At 37.8% G+C, this 15,700-nt stretch overlaps 2 protein-coding genes across 15 annotated transcripts in view; one reads left to right on the plus strand and one right to left on the minus strand.

The window, feature by feature from the left end:
* The first annotated feature begins 381 nt into the window (after positions 1 to 381).
* LOC108993537 (protein WALLS ARE THIN 1-like) lies at positions 382 to 8,007 on the plus strand. Of its 2 annotated transcripts, XM_035693143.1 has the most exons (6): positions 382 to 578; positions 661 to 723; positions 863 to 979; positions 1,066 to 1,471; positions 1,615 to 1,766; positions 2,321 to 2,477. In XM_035693143.1, the coding sequence occupies exons 1-6, from the start codon at positions 394 to 396 to the stop codon at positions 2,475 to 2,477; spliced, it is 1,080 nt and encodes a 359-aa protein (XP_035549036.1). In that variant the 5' UTR covers positions 382 to 393. The 2 variants fall into 2 exon arrangements, with proteins under 2 accessions (XP_035549036.1, XP_035549035.1); XM_035693142.1 differs by lacking the exons at positions 1,615 to 1,766; positions 2,321 to 2,477 and adding an exon at positions 7,049 to 8,007 and having other exon boundaries at positions 394 to 578.
* Positions 3,069 to 15,700, minus strand: part of LOC108993538 (protein RTE1-HOMOLOG) — a 24,216-nt gene continuing 11,584 nt past the window's right edge. For 4 of the 13 annotated variants that reach the window (XM_035693134.1, XM_035693133.1, XM_035693132.1 and 1 more), the window contains exons 2-6: positions 13,715 to 13,809; positions 8,227 to 8,339; positions 8,017 to 8,088; positions 3,958 to 4,244; positions 3,069 to 3,629 (exon numbers count right to left, since the gene is read on the minus strand). In XM_035693134.1, the coding sequence (XP_035549027.1) occupies positions 3,207 to 3,629; positions 3,958 to 4,244; positions 8,017 to 8,038 (732 nt within the window). In that variant the 5' untranslated portion in view covers positions 8,039 to 8,088; positions 8,227 to 8,339; positions 13,715 to 13,809 and the 3' untranslated portion in view covers positions 3,069 to 3,206. Of the gene's footprint in view, positions 3,630 to 3,957; positions 4,245 to 5,572; positions 5,656 to 8,016; positions 8,089 to 8,226; positions 8,340 to 8,763; positions 9,577 to 9,674; positions 9,763 to 9,894; positions 10,749 to 12,624; positions 12,701 to 13,714; positions 13,810 to 15,700 lie in introns of those variants that run through there. The other 9 variants (XR_004802224.1, XM_035693140.1, XM_035693138.1 and 6 more) reach the window with 7 other exon arrangements.

Raw genomic sequence — 15,700 nt, forward strand, 5'->3', positions numbered from 1 at the left:
TTTGCTGACTCAAATTTTGTAAATCAAATTTGGTAAGTTCTACACACTGACACAGCACAAGGGATCAAAGACAGACTACAGTGATTATATCAGGAATCTTTTTGTCTTCTTGTTTTTTATATTTATATTTGTATTAAAGAACTTTGAGCTCCTACTCTGTGCTCTGCCACAAACCATTGGTGGATGAGTAATGTTATATACAGTCGTAGAGTGCGCAAACGCCGTGCAATCGTTTTCAAAGTGATTGTGCGGTGCTTGCACACTCACGACTGGATACATCTCTTTTGTTATCCTGTTTGTGAGAAACCTCCAAAAGCAACCTTTGTGATCGCTTTAACTCCAAGGGGCAAACGCAGCAAAGTTACAGGAGGCAGGAGCTCTGCCCTGAAAAGAATGCCTAGGGTGCCTGAACGTGCGAAGCTGCACTTGGTCATGACTCTCTGGCAGTTTGGTTATGCTGGGAACCATATCATCTTGAGATCTGCACTTAATATGGGAATAAGCAAGATAGTTTTCCCTCTTTATCGGAATGCTATCGCACTGTTTGTTCTGGCTCCCTTTGCATATTTTTCAGAGAAGTAAGCAGCCAAGGTTTATACAACAGATGTTTAAATACTTTTTCTGTTTAATTGGATTGCCTGTTCTTCTTTGTACATGTAGGAATGACAGGCCACCATTAACCACTTCAATTTTGATAGAATTTTTCCTCCTCGGATTTATTGGGTATGATCTTTTAAGGGAGAAATCCTCTCTCTCTCTCTCTCTCTCTCTCTCTCTCTCTCTCTCTCTCTCTCTCTATATATATATATATATATATGAATGGAGAAGTTTGCCTCATAATCTTGCTTTTTGGTACCCACAGGATAACATGCAATCACGGATCCTATCTTCTGGGTTTGGACAAAACTTCACCTACCTTTGCCTCTGCTACAGAGAACATTGTTCCTGCTGTAACCTTTCTCATAGCTGCGCTACTCAGGCAAGCAATTATCTAGTTATAAGCGTTATCATCCACCAATATAAAACTACTGGTGATTGGTTTTTAGGTTTGAGATTGTGTTGCAGAATAGAGCAAGTGCATTTGAACAGGAAAGATGGTAGAGCTAAGGTGCTTGGAACTGCTGCTTCTGTTGCTGGAGCTTCACTCATTACCCTTTACAAGGGGCCAGCCATTTATACACCAAATTCACATTTACACCACCAATCACGAGTTTTGCTTTCTTTAGGAGATGACGAGGGGGAGAATTGGACCTTGGGTTGCATCTATCTCATTGTTCACTGCCTATGTTGGTCAAGTTGGATTGTTTTACAAGCACCCCTCTTGAAGAAATATCCGGCTCGGCTTTCGGCCACCTCATATTCTTGCTTCTTCAGTGTTTGGCAGTTTCTGGCAATTGCAGCATACTTTGAGAAAGACTCTCAAGCCTGGCAAGTTCATTCCAGTGCTGAACTTTTCAGTATTTTCTATACGGTCAGTAATTTAAACTCAGAACCTCATATTTCTTAGTTTTTGAAGCTTATGATCTAAATCAATTCAGGATCATCAGACTTTCGGTTGAGCTTTTCTATTTTCTCAGTTCCTAAGGGAATGACAAAGCAGATTTTTGGTTGCAGGGATTGGTGGCTTCAGCAATGGGATTTGCAGTACAAACTTGGGTCGTTGACAGGGCAGGACCAGTATTTGTTTCAGTCTATCTACCTGTACAAACCTTGCTCGTAGCTGTAATGGCCTCTGTTGTTTTAGGAGAAGAATTCTACTTGGGAGGGTGTGTCCCATTGCCCTATCAAATCATTCTTGTTTTTTTAATCCTTGAAACTTTTTCAGCTAAAAAAATATATATATTATCACCTCCTTCAGAAAGTCAAACAATGGAAAGTTAATAATATCATACTATATTAATGAACACTATTGAGGCATATGGTCTCTCGTGAACAATTTTCAGTAAAATATTCGGTGACTCAAGCATATTGATTGTAATATTCCCTTGATGGCTGTCATGTGGTATTATTATCATTATAATATTATCAGACTGGCTAAATGTTTTGGTTACGCGGTTCAAATGAGATGAGATGAAATGTTTTGTTGAAAGTTAAATAAAATATTATTATAATATTATTTTCTAATATTATTTTTGTTTTGAAATTTGAAAAAATTGAATCGTTTATTATATTTCGTGTGATAGTTTGAAAAAGTTGTAATGATTATATGAGATGAGATTAGAGATAGTTTGGTTTTGTATAACCAAACCAGCCCTTAATGTTCTTTGTTTTACTGTTCAGGGTCATTGGAGCCCTTAATGTTCTTTGTTTTACTGTTCAGGGTCATTGGAGCAGTGTTGATTGTGGCTGGACTATACCTTGTTGTGTGGGGCAAAAGTGAAGAGAGCAAGTTTGCAATGCAAAAGCTGCAATTCCCTCAATGCCTGAGAATAAAAAGAGAAAATGCCCTTGCAGATCTTCTCTCATCCAACCATTAATTACTTCCTTTTCAGAGTGAAAATGGTGACAACTTTGTTTCCACTTTTCAGCATAGACCTAACACAGCAAGAGAACCTGTGCTTCGAACCAAGAGAAAGAGAACAGTAGTGATCCGCTCATTTCAAACAGTTACAGATGTTATTGATTGGTTGTCTCATCTTCAAAGATTTAAGAGTTTTTGGTAGTTCTTTGAGAGAGTGAAAACAGTCTGTCTCAATAGACACTTTTCTAGGACTCTTGTAGTTTATTAAGGTGACTATGCTTACTGCAAAGGCAATAATCCGTCGATATAGAGATTTCAAAGATAATAGAAAAGCTGGGTTACTGATAACACGACAGACTTCTTCACCTTTTAGATTTGAAGGCTAATGGCATGCTTCCCATCAAGTAAGTTTTCAGATAATCTTCAAATCTTAATTCAATGAATGGTACTGATACTACCATCATTCTCCTAATATAATGCCTTTCAAAGGATGTCATGGAACACATCAGAGAATTTATAGCTTTTGATTTGTCATGTAAAAGCATAGGACAATAAATAAGCAGCTAAATATGTTAGCCCTATGCTTCGTGATCAAGGAAAAGTAAAGTTGTCCTCAAAGAAATATTAAAAAAATATTAATGCTGTTGGAAGTATTCCCTTGCAATTTTGCATATACAACATCGAAATTAAAAGAAAATTGTTGAACTGCAGTTTGTACACATCAAATATTCCAACAACAGAAATTCTACAACTGAATCAAATTCTTAAAACAGTAAGTACCAAGCAGAAACCAACCAACAAGAATGCAGGTGAAAAAGGCCAAGTAAGTTAGGAAGGTTGATCCTCCGAATGCGAGCCCGAGGGTGAATACTATAGCAAATGGTAAAATAGATCGCACCATGGAGGCTGTACTCACCCAGTGACCCTTGAGGAAAATGAGAGTGGCAAGGTTCACCACATTCCACCCACCCGAATGAAAACCCAGCCTGTTTAGGTTGTTTGCTACAAAAGAGTGGCAATTACATGTAAAGAGATTGTAAGATCGATGTTGGAATTCCTGAGTGCTCTTTTGTAGTGCATCATCCCATGTCAATCCGTCTTGTCCAGGTGCATCCTGCTTGTATCCATCCTCACTATTGTATGAGGACGGATCGGGAGAGATGCAACACTGATTGCAAGCATTTTAAAGAGCGATTAATGAACAGGAATTGACCGATAAAGCATCCTCACTACTTTCTAGGATTGTCACAAACTGCCAGCTTATATAATTTCCAGCAGAAAATGCACAAATCAAGGTAAAAAGGGGTCTTGCAGTAATTTCAGATAGAAAAGCAGGGTCATGATTTTGGTGCAATGAAAATCACCCCCCCCCCCCCAAAAAAAAAAAAAAAACACAAAAAAACAAAACAAAAAAAAACTGGTGGTAGCAGCTGTTGTAGAAAAGATGATGACAAAGAAGATAGACCATTAATTAAGATGGGAAAACCAATACACACCTTTTCTTTGCTAATTTGGAGGTAGCGGGTCACTGCTCCAAATGCAAAGTTGTCCACACACACGAAATTGGGCCCTGCAAAGTCCAAGATCACTCCATCCTCTCTGCATATGCCAATGTGGCCAATGAAAGGAACCAGCCATGAAATTATAGGAAGGGGCGTCCACACAATGCAGCATGGAAACCGAGCTCTTCTTGGATCAATTTGCATAGTTGGTGAAACCCTTCCCTCAATTGTCATCATGTGCTCGGTGTCTGTATTTGCTTCCATTGCCAAAGTTACACAATCTGAATTGCCTTAACACAATAAATACTAGCAACGTATAGACAACCACAAACTTAGGCGAAGAGAAAAAAAGACACCTAATATTAAAACTTAGGTTTTGCCACACCTAAAGTTTCTAAAACGGCCAATGAACTCAAGCTAAATGATGCTTCTTCCTCCAAATTGGGTGAAGGGTCAGATCGCAGATTTCAAGACGCATTGGATGCTAGTGTAACTTACCAATAAAAAAGGGGAAGTAAAAAGATAAGATATTTCAAAATGCTTCCTCAACCATATATATCTGTAAATGCTTTATGGACCTTCAGTTCTTCAAAACATGGCAAAACGAGGTTGCAACCTCCTAAAATCTTTTCAACCATTAAGAAAAAGAATCCTTACTGCCCCAACCAGGCGTGTCTGTCAGCAGAATTAACTGATTCGTCCATAAAGATTAAAGAAAAGATAAAGAAAATATCACTAGCCGAAGCAAGATTTCTGAAGACCAAAGAAATTCAAAGTCAGTGCCCAGGACTGTCCTGGAATTCTTCTCTTTATTTTACACATTTCTTTGACTTTACATAATCTCATACATAATCCTAGCAAATATAAAATACAGCAAAGAATTGTTTCAGTTGCATTTATCATCAGGAATATGAACAATCGCATCCATTTTGCATGACCTCTCAGCTTGCTCGTGACATTTGGTAATAAAGCTATTAAATTTGGTTCTTCCACGTATCGCCTTAACAATATTCAAATTGACACATTTTGGCCATTCTCAAGTCTCAACTAAAGCCCAGATCCAATAAACCAACCGTCCTCCGCCCTCCTCACTTGAAAAAGAATCCTCAAGGGAAAGGGCTCAAAAATTTCCCAATCCCAAAATTCCCTTAGATTGCAACTAGAATTTTACGTACATAGGTAAACCTCTACGTATAGAAGTTGATTAAAGATTAAAGGTCACCGGTATCCGAGTACCCACATATCAGTATGCAAGAAGATTGAGGATAAAGTTAACAAATCTTTTCTAAATTGGATCAAAGATACAATCTTAAGCCGACCCATTATACCAAACTATAAATAAATACAAGAAACAAATCTAATCAACAAATTAACAGTCCCAAAAAAAAAAAAAAACAAATCACTGTATCTAATCGGAACCCCAAAAGAAATCAAAAGAAGAAAGGAAACCTAGACTTTGGCCTAATTTGGATACCCATTTGGGTTTCTTTCAATCAGATGTCCTAAATCCTGTAAAATGCGAATGCATAGATGCATGTAAAGAGAGAAATACAAACAAGAAGTAAGAGAGGAAGAGGAGAGAGCAGAGAATAAATCGGTCTCAGCTTACCAGTTCTCCGTTGGTGGTTGAAGTAGGGAGGGCTCGACGTTGGTCAAAGACAAGCCTCTGCTCCGGTCCAATAGTTATGGGCTCTGTGTGGTGAGGGAAGTATTATAATCCACCAAAACCACAGGATTGTTTTCAACGTCTTGGTGATTGATGGAAACTGCTGTTCTTTCTTTCTTTTTCTTTTTTGGTTGTAAAGTTATGCAAAGAATATTCATAAATCTTAATTTGTATTCGTAAATTTTACTATCACGAATACGGAGTTGGTTGAATTTGAATTGCTAATTAAAAAATAATAGGATGAGCTATTTTTCCAACGATGGAGGGGATATTTGGAATCCCGCGCTCTCCAGGCCCACTACAAAGGAGGCCCACTCCAAGCTGTCCTGTAACTATAACTACGTAACAGATAACTACCATGAGATCGAAGTATTAATCTATAGTTAAAAACTATTATCTTGAAAAAGATAATCCCTATAAAACAAGAGTTATCTCTCTCTCGATTAGTAAAGGATCATAAAGGATATAACACGAGAATGGTAGGTTAGAGTTAGTCGAATGGTAGGTTAGAGTCAGTCACTATCACGTCACGTCCATATCCTTCTATTAATAACCTATGAGAGGTAACAAATAGATCTTCATCTTTATATATATATTTATTCTCACACTATGTTACTAATTTAAGCATCGGAGTCTACCTATTAAACTCATCTTAACAATATCTAAACATACTTTAAATTTAGTTTAGATGGATTTTACATAACTCTCTCTAATACTCAACTCACTATTATTCATAAAGAATTCAATTCAACTGAGTTCAGCTTAACATTCAAATGCAGCCTTAGTTAATGATTTTGGATGCCATCAAAGGTTTAATATGTTATTTGAAGTCTAATTGATATTACTAGTCAACAGTAACAGTGAGTACCGACTGTTGTTAGCCACAGTTAAATGTATGCGACCCGTCGATCGAATTTCCTTTCAGAACTGCACCAAAAGTAGAGCCAGACATTTGGCATTATACGTGAGGTGCTAAGAATTGCATGCTAGGAATAATATATACAAGTTTGCTTGGTTGAGTAGTTCCTTTCGTGGGGCTATAATATAATGATGCATGCTTAATTATACTCGATCTGCAGGTCATGATCTAGGAGACAAACATTTCATGATTCTAATCAGATGCTTGGGCTAGCATTATTTTTCCAACCCCAAAGGGCAAGCTGTTGTTATTTGTTGGTGATCTGTCTTATGCAGATCATGATCATTCATTCATACCATGACAATGACACCGAATGGTGGCAAACTAAACTTGATTTTTCTCAAGAAATTGCATGACATCTACCAAGCATATGTGTACGTTTGCCTTTAGGGAAGAACCTGTTGTAACAAAACCATCCAAAATCACACCCAAACACGAGATAGAGACAATAGGTAAGTGATTCGGCAATTTGCCTACGTCCACTGTAGCAGAAACAGTAGATTTCAATGTGTTTGTACAAACTATACAAACTTCAACAAGATTATCTCTATCTCTACAAATGGCCCTCTTCTATGTCCCACACACACTATTTTGTTTACAATATGATCTCCTTTTATAGGAGAAGCTTCAGGAGATAGATAAACAATAAAAGTGGTTGTAAGAGACAAACTTGATATTTTGGAGACAAGTTGGATATTTAGAGACAAGCTTGATATTTCTAGACAAGTCTGATATTTAGAGCAGCTATCTAAGACTGTTGAGGAGTTACTGTTCGCACTTTGGTTGATATTTAACAGAACCTACGTACTTCATCACTATGAGATTGACATGTGCCCCCATTTTTGCATGTTATTCTATTTTTCTTTGCCCTTTTCCTATGAAGTTGATCACTGCATGGGAATAAAGTTGCCGTGTTCTCATATTATTCCTACTGATATGAAACTTAAGAGGTGGCCGTAATGATTTATTGTGCCATGGTAGAGTGTTGGACCGTTGGTAAACTGAAAAGCATCAGTCCAGCTTCAAATACTGGCAGTGCATTTCTAGTTCTGATCTTGTACAATTATTCATGTGAAGCATCAGCATTTGGCAAAAAGATTTTCTTAATATTCACTTGCTTAAGGCAGTTTTAGCTGATGCATTCACAGAAGAAATTTTAAGCAAGATCTTCAAGGGCCATGAAAGGCGAACCATCAAGGCAGTTTGACGAGGATGCTGACTGGCACCAGATTTGGAATTTACAAGTCCTAGGAAGTACAAAGCATTTTATATGGAAAGCTTGTCATGAAATTCTATCAACAAAGAAAAACTTGGTAATAAACAGGTACTGGATTCTCCTGTGTCTAATTTGTAATAAACAAGTGCATCACATTTCATTAGCGCAGAATGTGTTGCCAAAAATTAAGGATGCAATGAAATTGAAAATAAACTAGCTATTGGGCAAAGTACGTTCACTCGAAATATCTACCTTGAACATTGAAACTCCTCATTTCCACCAGAATGAATATGGGAAAGGCCAATGCTTTTTCAATACCCGATTCTGGCCATAGAATGAAGAGAAAAATAGTCATGATAATTTGACAAATCAAGTAGGAAAGGACATCACATGTAATAATACATAAGGCAAAGCGATTAAGGATGCATAAGAAATAGACCGAACATATACAACAATCTCTACCTTGATCGTGAAGCTCGATGTGAGTGACTCCGCAGTGCTCAGGGATGGGCTCTCGTCGTTCACGTGTCACTTTGGCCTTTATTGAATGTGACACCGTGCCTTTTTACCCCAACCTGAAATGCAGTAGCATGATAATTATTAGTCACAGTTATGACATGTGATCCGAAAGAATCATTTATAAGGGTATAAATTATGCAACCAAACATGCATTTAATAAAACATTAGATGGCCATTTGGCAAATGTTTCCATCCATTACTTTAGTCTATACTTAGAAATGCATAGACAACTGTCGGACTCGAAGTGACAATCATTACCCCATGTTCATTACTTGAGTGCGCATTCGGGATCTAGAGCAATTGGGAAACATTTCTATAGTGTCAAAAAGTGATACATTAGTTGCAAGCAAAAGTATATTAATAAATTCATCTTGGGATTCCAAACTTTAAAGGGACATACAACAAATTCTTTAGTCATGAGTTGTTGGACACAACCCATTACAAAAATGCCATAAATAAGTAAATCAACAAAAACTCAACTAATGATCTTGTTGTCTATTCTGAACCACAGTCGTCGTCTGTGTCTAACTCCTCCTCATCAGAATATTCCTCACTGGCATAAGCATCTCCTGAACTAGAAGCAACCATGCCATCATCAATAAAGTCAAATGAATTGATGTCTTCTATGGCCGGAACAGTGACATCTTGTGCATCAATGTGGGTAGGTTCTATATCATTCCTATTAAGTGGAGTTGACACTGGACATGCATCAGACTCCAATGGTGCATATGTAGATGATGGATCATCTTCTTGATAGGCATCATCATCACCAGTCTCTCCGTCAATATCTTCTAACACCCTCGGCACCGGTGGAATGTCATATACATTCCTATTCGTGAACTTCTGCACCACAAACCATCTCCCTTGGGCCCTTACATCCCTGATGTAAAAACACTGGGACGCCTGACATGCCAATACAAATGGTTCATCCTTATACCAAGTCCTGTCCATGTTGATACTAGTCATATGGTTATCAACTCGTACCCCACGTCTTTGATCCCCCACATCAAACCAGTCACACATGAACAAGTACACCCGACGCCGCCCCATGTAGTGTAACTCCACGATGTCATTAATAACACCGTAGAAGTCAACATTATTAGTACTTTCGTCACCAGTCACCAATACCCCTGAATTTTGTGTACGCCGTCGAAGTTCACGTTGTTTCGTATGGAACCTTTTGCCATTTACAATGCAAGCAGCATAGGATGCAACAGTAGGTTCAGGACCACAAGCTAACGCATACAGATCAGCAGTCACATCAAGTGGGTTGGTGATACGCTGCTCCTGAACCTACAACAATATTGAAGTTCAGTAATCACTTATAGTTTCTTCAACTTACTCGGGAAGATTCAGGTTGAACTAACTAGGGAGGGAGCAAGCTAGCTTACACGTTGCTTGAACCAAGATGGAAACTCAGTTTGATGCTTTCGATCGGTATGGTTTGGACTGTGCACATTACACTTCTCGTAGTGCTCCCTGCATTTGGAGAACACAAAATCGTCCAAGCAATACACGTAAGTTACGTGTTGGGCATGCAACAAATAAATAGGTTGTCCCCAAAAAGCCATAAGAAAATAATTAATGATTGACTACATAATGGATGCTTACTTTAGGTATGATGCAATCTCATCGCAGTTGTTGAGGACGTACCAGGTGGCTTCCGGAAGGAGTTTATTTGATAATTGCAAGTTTAAAGCCATACCAATGGGTCGAACTTTTTGGTCGAAAATCTTGAATCCATCTATATTCTCCGCTTCTCCACCATCAACATTGCGATCCATTCGAGTAAACTTCGTCTCAATATCTTGGAGATACATTGAGCAAAAAGTCAAGCATTCGGTGTGAATGTAGGCTTCGGCTATTGAGCCTTCTGGGCGGGCTTTATTCTTAACATACCTCTTGAACTTGCCGAGATACCTCTCAAATGGATACATCCACCTGTATTGTACTGGACCCCCAAGTATGGCCTCACGGGGTAAGTGGACAGCTAGGTGGACCATGATATCGAAAAAAGAAGGGGGAAATATCATCTCCAATTTACATAGGATTGTGATGATATCAGTTTGGAGCTGGGATAGTCGGTTAACATCTAGGGTTCGGGCACACAACTCCTTGAAGAAAGTGCTCAATTCAATCAAGGCCAAGGCAATATCACTTCGTAAATACCCCCCAACGGCAATAGGGAGTAGTCTTTGCATGAAAACATGACAGTCGTGACTTTTCAATCCCGAGATTTTGCATGAATTTTGTATAGAAACACAACGCGAGATATTGGAAGCGAACCCATCTGGGAATTTCACATCAGCCAACCATTCACAAAATTTATTCCTTTCATCAACGTGTAATGTGTACGATGCATGTGGCATTGTAACACGTTCACCTTCACACTTCAAGTGTAATTCTTTTCTGTAACCCAAAATCTCCAAGTCACGTCGAGAATTGATGTTATCCTTAGTTTTACCAGGAACATTCATCAAAGTCCACAAGATGTTATCAAAAATATTCTTTATCTTCAATATGCATGACATCTAGATTATGTCGAAGACGCAGGGTCGCCCAATACGGTAGTTTGAAGAATATGCTATACTTTGTCCAGTTCAACTCTTCAGCAGTACGTTTTCTCTTTCGACGTGATTTACCAAATTGCACGTCCCCAAGCATCTGTAGTTGAGCTAAAACATCAGCTCCATCTAAAACACTTGGTGGCATGCGATGATCTTCTTTACCATTGAACAAATTCTTTCTCCTTCGCCACATGTGATCTGGCGGCAAAAAGCGACGATGTCCCATATAACAATGTTTCCTACCATACTTCAACCAATTGGAGTCTGTGCCCTCATTACATGAAGGACATGCCAATTTTCCTTTTGTCGACCATCCAGAAAGATTCCCGTAAGCAGGGAAGTCATTAATTGTCCACATTAATGCAGCATGCAATACAAAGGTTTCCTTTGTGGAGGCATCAAACGTAGGTACCCCATGTTCCCAAAATTCAATCAATTCATCTAGTAACGGTTGCAAGTAAACATCGATGTCATTACCTGCAGATTTTGGCCCAGGAATAATGAGAGATGTCATGAAGAACTGATCTTTCATGCACAACCAGGGCGGCAAGTTATACGGGACTAGGATTACTGGCCAAATGCTATACGGTTTAGCCATATTGTTGAAGGGATTGAAACCATCACTTGCCATCCCAAGCCTGACATTGCGAGCATCCTGAGCGAACCAACTATGTTCTTCATCAAATCTCTTCCAGGACTCTGAGTCTGCAGGATGTCTCATCATATCCTGATCAGGCAGTCGTTGTTCTTTATGCCATCTCATATCACCTGCTATCTTTGCAGACATGAAGAGACGTTGCAATCTTGGCTTCAAAGGAAAATGCCGCAACACTTTTTGAGGGATAAGACGTGCCTTATGAGTATTAGGCACCCACCTTGAAGCCTTACAGGTAGGACATTCACTAAGATCAGCATTTTCCTTCCAAAACAGGATGCAGTCATTGGGACATGCATGAATTTTGTGATAGTTGAAACCCAGACTCCGCTCCATTGACCTTGACTCCTCATATGACTGTGGAAGTTCAACATCGGGAAAGGCAGCCCGCAACAAGTTAAGTAGCATTTCAAACGACTTTATTGACCATCCACCCAGTGTCTTAATGTGTAACAACTTCACAATGAATGATAGTTTTGAGAACTTTGTACAGCCAGGAAGAAGTGGACGTCGAGCATCCTCTAGTAGCTGATCGAAAGATGAACTTGAGGAGGGATCATCTGGTATTGATCCACCAGAAGGCAATGGATCTGTATGATCTTGGGGCACATCAACGAATGTGCCTGACCGGATGTCATCTAACATATGGACCATGTCATCAATGTACTCGTCGGCACCATCTCTTTCACTATCTTCGTCGTCGGCATTGAAACTTCGTGTATCCTCCTCCCCATGAAATATCCAATGGGTATAATTTGGATTGATCCCTTTAATGTACAAGTGACTTTCCACTTCAAATATAGGCAAGAAGAACATATTACGGCATTCACGGCATGGACACCGAATGCGATCAATTCCTCGGGAGTGGTTTCTAGCTAGGGTCAGGAAAGTGTTAACCCCCTCGGCGTATGCAGGTGAACGAAGCCTATCGGGCAAGTTCATCCAGCTTTTGTCCAACTAAAAAGGTGAAAAATAGCATATTAGAAAGAAGGATAACTTTTAGTTATATGGAGGATGGGGCACGAATTTGATAAAGTGCATTGATGAGGAAAAGTGTACAACGGAGAAGCCGTTATTTGCATGTGAAAAACAAGAGAAAATAGAATAAACGATACGCACCGGATTTGTCATGAAGATCGTTGTGGAGTGGTAGTGGTGAATAGTTGATTGTGTTTATTCTGGGAGTAGTGAAGTGCTGTACAAAATATATGTCATAATGTTAAACATAGTCATATATGTGAACATTGTTGGTATAGGACAGAAAGAAGGTGGATATAAAGATGCTAACTAGATGGTGCAGATACAGAAGAGTTGGACATATTTTGAAGGTTAGGGCTGCGTGTAGATGGCATGGTTGAATATTATAGTTACTTGTAAGGAAAAGCGGTACCCCAAGTTATGCTTGTTACAATGATGTGTTGTTTAATGACTACTGTAGGTATAATCATTAAATGAATGTGTTTTCATGGTGGCCTTTTCCCTGCCTTTAAAGTAAATATAATGGGGGTTTGAGGTACCAGTCACATTAGACTAGTGTGAATAACTTTGGAGTTACCGCTTTGACCAAGGGCAAAAAAGACGTGTAGAGTAAGATAGAAGCTAGACAATAGATTGCCATTGAGAGAAGAAAAATTGGCCACACGTTCAATAATGCTACAGTAAGGTTAGGAAGACTTAATACTCAGTTCTTTTGTTATTCACATCCACTATTAAACTTCTAAAAACAACAATATGTCCAAAGTACTTGGAACTTCCTTCCAATTAATGCAATTGGACCTATAATTGTTTGAGAAGTTTAATGATACCCCGTCGAAATAACCTTGACTCACCAACTTACAATGTAATTATACCATAAATAGTGTTTGATCTAAACAAATAGGGGTATATCAAAACTAATTTCGGAAAACCCACCCATGCTACAAATCATTTCTAACTTGCACACATACAACAAAGAGAATTATGCCACAACCAATGCTAGCAAACCGCATAGACCGAAACTGCACTTAATGATCTCCACTATCGATGAAACATATCAAAATTCATGAACAGATTTACACGCCATAATACCACAAAGAAATAAGTATTAACTTTAATCAAACCACAAATAAGTAAAAACGCTATCAATATTCGAATAGCTAATTATGACTCATTTGTTGCAAGGAAACCCTAAACCATTGTGTATTACAACTTAGAAATTGAAAGTAATTACCTCAAAAGGGCCCCCTGCCTCTTTAATAAGATCTTCTATTCAGCACATGCACAAAGGAAAGCTCCATTCACATAGTTGGCATCCTTTCAATTGTCCTAATTATACACACATTAGCATTTGTTTAGGAAGCACTTAATGTTGTGAGAGCTAAAAAATACTGCATAAAGAACCAGTCCTCATATAATTCCCTGAATCTAATATTAATATGCAAAACATATACATAGAGACCAATATTAAAGATAAGAGAGAGAACAAAAATCAGTTAATATATGATTGTTATCGCAGCAGCATTTTATGTATGGTTCTGACATGATGTTCTAGATATATATGTGGTCCCTTTTAATTGGGAAAAGGGAAATAAAAAAAAGAAAATGTAATTCTGATGTTTTGAAAGGGACAAGACATATAAATATCATGAGTAATATCATTATATTTTAATTCATTTGCACTATATTATTATTATTATCCTGCAAAAATCAGAGAGCAAGACATATAAATATTACTCATGATCATAATGTCGGGCCACGAACGATATATAATGATCCCATGCACACCCCCTACGTTACGTAATGGAAGATTATCATTTGATGATAATAATGATGCATGATATACTATCCTTTGGAAGATCTGAGACATATATATATCTATATATATATATATAGATGATTGGATATCGGATCTTTTATGGGGTTCAGATAATGAGTAAAATTACATCCAAGTTCAAAGGAAAGTTTGATTTCTCAAACTGATGAAGATAATCAAAATGAAGCTAGTTAATCACCCAGAAACTAGGTAGATATCAAACTAGTTAGGACCTGACACTAAAATCTTAACGTATATAACGCATAGGTAACAATTATATCTAACTATATATACCTGTAAAAATTTGGTTTTGGATCATGATTTGAACTCCTACAGGCCGGCCTCACACTATATACAGTGGAAGTGCTATATGACTGTATTTGCAATATATAGATCATCTTCATAGCTAGTGAATATTTATATATATATATATAAATATATATATATTTAACTACGGATGATTTGATGCTTACTAGACATTTCTGATTTGATATCAGAAATTTTACTCATTATATGCCTAGCTAGATCAGCACGTACCACATACACTCATGTCATGTATATATATAAATATATATATATATATAGCCATCTTAGGCAGATCACGATAGGATTTGAAGATAATTGATGCATATATGCTGCAGTTTTATGCCAGCATTTTCACCACTAATGTTCAAATATGGGCCAAAGTTAAGAGTTCCGTCAAGCTGCCAATATTCTGAAAAGCTAGCTGTAAATAGTGCTATGATTTGTTCTTTATATTATATATCTTGTTCTAATTTGGGTCGGAGCACAGTATAGACACTAAAAGTACTACTAAATAATCAGCTCGTATAATATTCTTATTGTCCTCCAATTCATTACCTCAAAACCCCCACAATGCATAATGATCAATAATTGTGTGTTCAGCACATTTGTGATACTAGGTCAAACAATATTCTACTAAAATAATAATATTCTGTGAATACTGAACATTCACAAAGTTAGGACCTTTACCATAAAGGCAAAGTACTATAAATTGAATGGAAATAATTAATCCAATAAGCCCTGCTATGGATAACAAGAAAAACTTTAATAAAAAGGGTGAATTGCATATATATATATATATATGCAATTCCCAAGATCCTATCTGGCCTGCATGTGAAAGAGATCATCAGATGGATGTTTGTCGTCAATTATTATGAGTACTGGCCGGGGAGGATTTTAGGGTTTTGAAATACGATATATATATATATATATATATATATTCTGTAGTTATATATATATATGTATATATAACTAGTGCTGGTCTACGTGTGAGTGCTACTATTCGCATGTGCACACCCATACGTGCAAGCTTCCATTGATGTGCAGGTTCATTTCATGGAGAGATGATCATCATCACTAGAGAGAGAGAAATTAATTATA

This window comes from Juglans regia, chromosome 8 (genome assembly GCF_001411555.2).
Source record: "Juglans regia cultivar Chandler chromosome 8, Walnut 2.0, whole genome shotgun sequence".
NCBI lineage: Eukaryota > Viridiplantae > Streptophyta > Magnoliopsida > Fagales > Juglandaceae > Juglans > Juglans regia.

Excerpts from the sequence above, each read along its gene's own strand:
- LOC108993537 (XM_035693143.1), top strand. The coding sequence starts at position 394 with ATGCCTAGGGTGCCTGAACGTGCGAAGCTGCACTTGGTCATGACTCTC. Across the intron at positions 579-660 it reads TTTGCATATTTTTCAGAGAA|GAATGACAGGCCACCATTAA; the intron begins GTAAGCAGCCAA and ends TTGTACATGTAG. Across the intron at positions 980-1,065 it reads CTCATAGCTGCGCTACTCAG|AATAGAGCAAGTGCATTTGA; the intron begins GCAAGCAATTAT and ends ATTGTGTTGCAG.